The following is a 9,101-nucleotide window of genomic DNA, read 5'->3' on the forward strand; positions in this document are numbered from 1 at the left end:
CCATCTATTTGTTTGTTTGTTTGGTTGGTTTTGGTTTTGGTTTTGGTTTTTAACAGGGCCTCTTTTACACAGAACTCACTCTGTAGACCGGGCCGGCCTCCATCCCACCTGCCTCTGCCTCCCTGATGCTAGGATCCCAGGCGTGCGGCACCACTGTGCTTGTCCCCACCTTCTCAAGCATCAGGTATCCACTCTTCCTTAGGAGGCCTGTCAAGATCACTTTGTGTCACCTAGTGCAGATTCCTGGGTTCTGGCCTTTGATTTTCAGTACCTGAGCTAGAGAGATGGCTCAGTGGTTAAGAGCAGGTAATTGCTCTTCCAGAAAACATAGGATTCCCAGCACCAGTGTCAGCTGGGTCACAACCTCCTGTAACTATATCTCTGAGAACCCAACACCTCTGGCCTCCAAGGGCACCCACACACATATGGATGGCATACACACACAACTTAAAATAAGAAATTAAAAATTTTAATAATAACTTAAAGAGGACTATTTCACTCTTTCCCCACGAAGATTAATAGCCTCTTCCTCATACTCACACTTAAGATAGATGGGGTAGGTGAGGTATAGGGACTGGGAACTTATGTGTGAGGAACTGGAGTTTAGTCCCCAGAATCCAACCTACCAAAAGAAAAGTGGGAGGGAAGAGAAGAGTTGGGTAATCAGGGAGGGCAGACAGAAGATGGATGCTGGGAATAGAACACCTTAAATACCCAACACCCAAGTGGTCCACCATGAGCCTTCCCATTCATCCATGCATAGTGAACAGATAAAAGATAAATATGAGATGTTACTCAACACACACAAGGAGAGAAAGGAAGGAAGGAAGGAAGGAAGAAAGGAAGGAAGGAAGGAAGGAAGGAAGGAAGGAAGGAAGGAAGGAAGAAAGAAAGGGAAGAAAACAGAAAAGAAAAAATAGTGCCACAAGCAAAGTCAATGATTGGTTGATGGAACGATTCAGGAACTAGACTGGCAGTAAGTAGACCAAGGTTCACAGGACCAACCTCACAGGTGGAGTAGTTATATAGAAACAATAAGTTCTAGCCATTCTCCAAAGAGGATAAGCCAAAAAATAAAAAATAAAAAAAACAAAAAACAACAAAAACAAAAACCCTCCCCACAGAGATGGCCCACACAGGCCAAAGTTCAGGCTCCTGGAAACAAGGAGATTATAGGTCACAAGACTCCAACAGCGCTGTCCCAAACTCCTCCAGGAAGACTTCACAGTTAGGAGGACGGATCCAGCTCAAACAGGTTTCTAAATACAATGGGAGAGACCTGAAAAGTAAGAATGGTGATACTTAAGAGTAAAAGGTGGACAAAGGCTTCACATCCTACCTTCCCTTCTGTTCCTCAAAACCCCTGCTAGGTCTCAGAACAACAAGATTCCAATGCCCCCTCAGCCCCAAGCCAGCAAGACTCAGTTTACCAGGCAGCTTCTTCCTGTGGCTGTTGGGTTTGGGCCTCCCGCCAGAAAGCAATGGCCTCATTCTTCCGATCCAATCTTTTCAGAGTCTGAAGCAGGTAAAACGAACCGTCTCTGTTGCCTATAGCCCCATCCCAAAAAATAGACTTGAAACCAGATAGAGCCTTAGGTATTGTTTTTTCCCCCCCAAGGGAAAACAGACCAAGACCTAGCAAGAGGAAGCATCTCATCTACACACAGGAAACCAGAACAAGATTATTCATAACTGACCTCTTACACAGGTCCCTGCCTGCCCACTACAAAGTGATTGACTGGCCCTGTTCCTGCAAACCCATCCAGACATAATCCTGGTCTTTGTGTCTGAGGATGACGGGGAAACCAGGGAACTCTCAGGAGCCTTACACACATGCTTGTTTGTACATGCACACATGGTACCTCCTGGGTATATACAGCAAACCTTATTCTTTCTTCCTTTCTTCCTATGTGGGAATAGCATCCTTATACTTCTGTCCTAGTGCCACACCCTCTTATACAGTCAATGCCATGCAAGCGTACATACCTGGGCATATCTGCACACTGAGGAGGAAGTCTCTCAAAGCTTTGTTATCTTGGCCACTGGCCACCCATTCCAGTCCACGACTAATCAGAGCAGTCACTTGAAGCTGTTGCAGTGCCACATCAGAACTGCATTTCTGCTCACAGGTGGAGCCTGCACCTAGAGACTACCACCCATATCAGCGAGTATCTTCCCTTCATCAGACACACCACCACCAAACCCCCCAAGTCTCCGTCCTCCTCATGCCCTCCCCAGTTTTTCAGGTTTTTTTTTCTTTCTTTCTTTTCTTTTTTGAGACAAGGTCTCAAATAGCCCTGGTTGCCTCAGCACTTGCTATATAAATCAGGATTGCCTCAAACTCAAGAGATCCACCTGCTGGGAGTGCTGGGATTAAAGGTGTATGCTAACATGCCCAACACTTTTCAAGAGTTGAGAAAAACTGTTAGTGTAAATTAGAGTCGGGCATGGTGGCAAACACCTATATTGCCAGCACTTGGGAGGCAGAGGCAGGAGGAACAAGAGTCCAAGGCCATCCTTGACCAAAGTTGTAAGCTTGAGGCCATCCTGGTCTATATGAGACAGTGCAGTGTTGGGGGTGGGGGGAGGAAGGAAGAAAGGCAAGCAGGTAGGCAAAAAAGGAAGGAAGGAAGGAAGGAAAAAAGGAAGGAAGGAAAGAAGGAAGAAAGGGAGGAAAAGAAAAGAGAAATTTAAAAAAGATTAAATCACCTTGTTTGTCCTTAGGTAGGACCCGAAAGACCAGCTCAAGACACCTGAAATGGAACATAAATAGCAGGAATAAAAAAAGCAAGCTCAGAGGGTGTGGAGAGATGACTCAGAGGTTAAGAACACTGACTGTTCTTCCAAAGGTCCTGAGTTCAATTCCCAGCAACCACATGTTAGCTCATAACCATCTATAATGATGAGGTCTGGTGCCTTCTTTTGGTGCACAGGCACACATGAAGGCAGAATGCTGTGTAAGTAATAAATAAATAAATCTTACCAAAAAAAAAAAAAAACAACTCGGAAATTAAGTAGCTACTAAGAATAAAGACCACCAAACCAGGCCCCATCAGAAAGCCATCCTTCCACACCTCCCAGTCCTGTCCTCTTGGACTCACTGGCTAAAATCACTAAGTGCCTCTTTTTGAGCCTTTAGTTTCGACCAGGCCTGGCCCTGAAGCAGGTGGGTGGCAGAGACCCAAATTGGGCAGTATGGCAGTTCTTTGGTTCTTTTTCTGGCATTTTCCCACAAGGAGGACGTCTTGGGAAGCAGAGATGAAGTACGGCTAAGCAGTTCCTCACATACAGTCAAAGCATCCAAGGCTCGGCCTGCCTGGATCAGTGCTGCTGCTGCCTCCAGATACAACTCTGGCAAACAGGACCCTGGAGAGGAGGTGGGTGGGGAGAGCTGGGGTGGGAAGAGGATACAGTGTCTTAAAGTGCCATGAGCCACCGTCCCTGAGCTATTTACCAGGCCCCAGTACTATGCAGAGAGAACTGGTGCCCCAACCCTCCCACCTAACTGCAGAGAACCATAAAGACACACCTACCCGTGGCTCTGAGCTACCCAGCAACATAGCCAGCAGGTCCAAGTAATGTTCCGCAGCATCTGCCGCCCTGGAGAGTCAGTCAGCCTGTGAGTTTCACCAAGGACCCTGGCTCCCCAAAAGGTTCCAGGAGAACATTCTCTTGGCTAATGGAAGGATGCCTCAGGCACTGAAGTGTAAAGGGGAGAGCCGGATCTGGGAACTCCGACCTTGGCTCAGGATAGATCATTTCAAGATGGATGGGGAAGGGCACTTCAGCATTTCAAATAGAAGAGGCTACTGTCTGGATGAGGACCCCGATTTAAGGCAGGAGGCTAAAAGTGGGGATCTATATCTTGTCAGTTCGTTACTCATAGGAATATTCTCACTAGAGAAAAATGGGGAACATGGTTCAGTGTATAAAGTGCTTGCTGTGCAAGCACAATGACCTGAGTTTAGAACTCCAATACTCTCGTAAAAAACCTACACTCAGGGAGGCAGAGGCAGGCAGATCTTGTAAGTTCCAGGCCACCTGGTCTACAAAGCTTGTCCAGGACAGGCAAAAACCAACCAAACAAACAAAAACAAAACAAAAGTACAACAATACACTTTTAATTTTTTTGTTTGTTTGTTTGTTTGCTTTTCAAGACAGAATTTGGATCCCTGGCTGCCCTAGAACTCACTCCTTGAACTCAGATTTGCCTGCCTCTGCCTCCCAAGAGTGGGATTAAAGGAGTGCACCACTAGCACCACAGGGCAGCAATACACATTATTAAGCACAGCACCTGGGGTGAGGGAGGAGTCAGAGACAAGCACATCACAAGGACCCAGTTGCCAGCCAGACTAGCCAAAACTCCAGGTTCACCGAGAGATCCTGTCTCAACAAACACAGTAGACAACAACAGAGGAAGATACCCAATGTCAAACCTCCACACACCCCAAAATAGCAGAGTGGAAGGCCCCCCGCCCCCCACATATACCTCACATAGCAAAACTAAATAAAATCTTAGAGAGAAATAGAATCACATGTCCAAAAAAGCATCAGAAATGCGAAGAGGGGCTCCGGTAAGCAGAGGGGAGGTCTCACCTCCCTGTCTGTAGGCATCGACTTGCTAGCAGGTGCTTGGCCTGGCTCTGTGTACCACAGTAAAGAGGAGACGCTGGGTCAGGTTGTGGAAGTAGCAATTCCACCTCAATGAAAAGTTTGAGTGTTTCAGAACTATGGGTGGCACTCAAGGCCTAAAAAAATAACCAGAAATAATTTAAATTGTTGAGAATCACACATTTCCGTCTGGATGAGTCACCCCAGCACGAGAATCTCAGCACTCCTCCACAAGGTGTCTCCACCTGCACACTCCTCACCTCAACCAGCAGCCCCAGACTGTCCAGCTCTGCTGCTGTGTCTCCTAGTTGCCGATATACTCTAGAAGCCTCCAGAAGGGGAAGGGCACAGGCAACTCCCACTTTGAGGGCTTCGGTCAAGTACAGCAGTGCTCTCTGTGGGTTTCCCTAGGGCACAGAGAGATACAAGCCTCAGCTACCCTCACAAAGCACCATGCTCATGGTTTCCCGCAGTTCTCAGGGCTTTATCTTTACCATCTGACGGAGACATGTCCCCAGCGCTGTGTACACCTGGACTAGCACAGATGGTGGACACACACCCGAGGCTGCTTCATGCAGGCTCCTCTGAGCACGGGATAGGCTCCCTGTGACTAGCTCCTGGAGGCCTGGGGGCAATCATGGTACACGTTCAGAGAAAAAGCTCAAGTGGCAGGAAGCATGATGGAAAACATAACCCAGAGAAACTCCATAGAGCTACAAAGAGCATAAGCCCAAAGGACTCCTTAGAGAAAGAAGGAATGAACTGGATGCCAGACCTTGGCGGCAGGCAAATGATGTCAGAAGGACATCCCTCAACCCCTCAGCATCCTGCAGCATCAGTGGAGCAAGTGACTTCTGAGCTGGGGGGTTCCAGGACTTCAGCAGTACCAGCAGATCCTCAGTCTGGAGAGAGGGGAACAGTCAGAGAAGGAGAACGATGGAACAGTGATGGGGGCAGGAAGAAAACCCTAGAAAGTGCTGGCGAAAAGTCCCTGTCACTTATATGCCCAAGGACAAGGAAGATGTTTGGATTACTAAGAGAAAATTGAGGTTGGGAGGTAGGTTTAGCACAGCCACGAGAGCCTTGTCCTTACTTGGATATTTTAAGATGTTTTTTTAAAACGACCCCAAAGAAAATCCACCAACAAGGAGCTAACCAGAGCAGGTCAGTAAGAAACCTTGTTGGGTTTTTGTCTGTTTAGTTTGGTTTGGTTTTGACAACTATCATGACAGCCTTCCCAGCATACACTAATGCTATAAGCAGAGAATGGTGATGGTTACTCATACTCTAGAGGATCAAGCAAAAGGACCAGAGATTCAAGATCTTGAACACTGGCTACAGAGTAAGTTCAAGGCTACAATGAAAAATTTAGTAAAGTTTCATTTCTAAATAAAAGGTAAAAAGAGGTGTTGCAGGATATCTGATCACACTGTGAGCTCCAAGACTGTGTTATTTACCAGAAAAGAAACTGTTTCTAGTCGTGGTATGGCTCAGCCCTAGCATACACCTTTAACCCAAAAGCTTTCTGCTTGAGTATTATAAACAAAATTAAATAAAGTCAACCATAGATTAAGAGGTGGAGCAAGCAATCAGTTGATAAGAAGTGAAGATAGGATTATTAAGAAAAAAACCATCTTAAAAAAAAAAGAAAAAAACCATAGAGAGTAAGAGGAAGTCAAGAGGAAGGAAAGAGAGATGCACAGGAAGTAGAAGGTAGGAACATTACATTTGAGGGGTTTTTGAGAAATTGTGGGAAGAGACGGTCCTTCTGGGATTGTCAGCAGAGTAGGAAGGCCAGCTGTGTGCTTTCTCCGCCACTCTGAGCTATGAGCTAGCAGGCTTTCACCCCAGCATCTGGCTACCAAGTCTTTTGTTGTTATATGGGTTTTTGGTTTTTGGTTTTTTTTTTTTTTTTTTTTTTTTTTTTTTTTGAGACAGGGTTTCTCTGTGTAGCCCTTGCTGTCCTGTACTCGATCTGTAGACCAGGTGGCCTCAAACTCACAGAGATCTGCCTGCCTTGCTGGCAGATTACAGGCATGCGCCACCATGCCCAGCTGGCTATTGAGTCTTTATTGGTAAAACAGAATGACTGAGATTTTGTTACAAACAACAAAGAGAGTTGAGAGCTAGGCATGGTGTTCACACCTGCAGATCTCAGGATTGGAGAAGCCGAGGCAAGGTGGACTGCAGTCAGTCTGCAGCCTGGGTACACACAAAGAGCCTGGTTCAAAGACAAAGTGGGAGGCTGGGCATGGTGGTACACTCTGCTAAGCCCAGCACTTAGGAGACAGAGACAGATGGGTCTTTGTGAGTTTGGAGCCAACCTGGTCTACATTGAGACCAGGCTACATAGTGAGACTTGTCTCAAAATATTTTGCATGCATGCGTGTGTATGCATGTGTGCGTATGTGTGTGTATGTGTGTTTTAGGATGGGGGTAGACTAGAGAAATGGCTCAGTGGCTAAGAGCGCTTGTTCTTACAGAGGACCCAAGTTTGATAGTATCTACATGATAGCTCTGTAACTCCAGGGTCTGACCCCCTCTTCTGCCCTCCATGGGCACCAGGCGTGAACACAGGACACATAACATATATGCAGGTCAAACACTGCAGCTACGGGAAGACAGGAGGTACATTCATCTTTACTTCCCCAGTTACCTGGCTGCCATTCAGGGTTTGCAACAGCGAGGTCAGGTCCCCTAGGTGGTCAGTACTCATCCATAGGACAGCTTGAAGGCTGGCCAGGCAGTGTAAGGCAGGCAGCAGCTCCGGTAGAAGGGAGGAAGCAGAGAGGACAGAGTCCCACAGCTCCCTGAGTCTGGGCTGCGACTTGGGCCCCAGCTGATTCTGGGTCTCCAGCACTGTAGAACACACACACACACATCCAACTCTCGCCTCCCCAGACATTTTTCTTTTTTCCTTTCCAAGAGCCCAAAGATTACAATAATACACCTGCCTGGTCTGAGGAACACACAGGGGATCAGAAAAGGGCATCTGTCTCCATGGAGATGACAGGTTTTGTTCCGCTCATAGCCTCCCTACCACCACCTGCCCCCTCCAACAACCCCCATCTTCCCCTAACCCCACTCCCACCCCAGCCCAGCCTCACCCCAAAATCCAGACTGAAACTACCTAACCTCTCTCTAAGCCCCTTTGAACATCCTGGGAAAGGTCTTCAGTGAAGTCCTGGGCCAGGCTAGCCCTCAGGATTATATAATTACAGATGATGGTCAACTCCAAAGGGAGAGCAGGAACAGCAGCAGGGAGTCCTGGAGCAACAGGATGCTGGTCTCACAGGCTGTCCCGTGAAGTAACAGCCCAAATGGGCTTCCACCCCAGCGCTCAACCCCACTCCAACCAAGATGGCTTCAATTAAGCATTCCATCTTTTGCTCAGACAACCTGGAACAAGCAGTAGGTTCTCTAAATCTCCTGAAAAAAAAAATCATTTCTTCAAACGTTGCAGTATGCATGTTCGTGTGGGAGTGAAAGGCGAGAAGGAATTACCCTATTGAAAGACAATTCCACCCAGTCTCTTCCGTGCTTTAAACAGGATTTCCTAACCCCAGAATAATTGCCTCAATCCCAGAACCTCGTTAAGAGAGAGGCTAAGCTGATCTTTGGCTGCTGAGGAGGGGAATTGAGCCTCCTGGTAGGTTTCTCTTACCTTGCAGAGTGAGCAGGAGCTCCCCAAACCCTTCCAGTGTGTCTTGGGCCAATTGCTGTCGCCTCAGAGAAGAACGAGAATCCTTAGTCAGCTGCTGAAATTAGGAGGGAGCCACTGAGGATCAGTCCTTCTCCCTTGTGGCAGAGCCGGGGGGCGGGGGCACATTTTCCAGTCACTTCTGGTTCTAAGGACCAATGTCAAGCTCGGCTCCTTCCCCTAGGCTAGGGTGAAATCATTGCAAACCCACTTTCTGGGATCTTGAGGATACAAGGCGAGGGTCCCAGCCATTAACTTACCCTAGCCTGTCCAACAAGCCCGTCGTTCTTTTCCCTCCACAGGTCCAGGTTACTGGAAAATGGTCTGGGGAGGGCTGGAACGACCTGGCTGGACATTGTCGCTGCGGTAGAGCACCGTTACCCAGAGGGTTTTCTTGCGACCATTCGCACTGATGCCTTCGCCCTAGCCGCAAGGATGCTGTCCCACTCACCCACCCACTAGTGCACCGTGGGACACCGTCGGGTCGCAGGCCGGGCTCTCCCTGGCCAGAAGCCTAGCACAGTCGCCGCCGCCGCCCACCGCTCTGGTTGGCCAGGCTGCAACACTCCGGGCCGCGGTTGGTTGTTTTCAAGAGTTGTTTCCGCGGGAAAATGAAAAGAAACCCGGAGCAACGAGGCGGGGAGACAGAGGCCAGCCACAGGCCAGAGAGTGCCTGCTGGGCTTGCGGGGCCTCCGCGGGGGCCAGAGTACTGAGACCGGGCTAGGGGAAGAAGGCTCCTCTCGGCTTTAGAACCAACGGCAGACCCGGTTTTCCCCTCGGCGGCAGGGT

General features: G+C 48.3%; 1 protein-coding gene across 2 annotated transcripts; it reads right to left on the reverse strand.

The window, feature by feature from the left end:
• Nucleotides 1–447: 447 nt before the first annotated feature.
• Nucleotides 448–9,101, reverse strand: Fancg (FA complementation group G). Of its 2 annotated transcripts, none has more exons than XM_021634399.2 (14): nucleotides 8,572–9,101; nucleotides 8,276–8,366; nucleotides 7,747–7,878; nucleotides 7,268–7,470; nucleotides 5,387–5,513; nucleotides 5,106–5,236; nucleotides 4,872–5,018; nucleotides 4,597–4,748; nucleotides 3,534–3,600; nucleotides 3,102–3,391; nucleotides 2,710–2,753; nucleotides 1,987–2,142; nucleotides 1,431–1,548; nucleotides 448–1,279 (listed from the first exon to the last, which is right to left on the reverse strand). In XM_021634399.2, exons 1-14 carry the CDS (start codon nucleotides 8,665–8,667, stop codon nucleotides 1,171–1,173), a joined length of 1,863 nt encoding a protein of 620 aa, XP_021490074.2. In that variant the 5' UTR covers nucleotides 8,668–9,101; the 3' UTR covers nucleotides 448–1,170. The 2 variants fall into 2 exon arrangements, with proteins under 2 accessions (XP_021490074.2, XP_021490073.2); XM_021634398.2 differs by having other exon boundaries at nucleotides 8,276–8,369.

Source organism: Meriones unguiculatus, chromosome 1, assembly GCF_030254825.1.
Source record: "Meriones unguiculatus strain TT.TT164.6M chromosome 1, Bangor_MerUng_6.1, whole genome shotgun sequence".
Classification (NCBI taxonomy): domain Eukaryota; kingdom Metazoa; phylum Chordata; class Mammalia; order Rodentia; family Muridae; genus Meriones; species Meriones unguiculatus.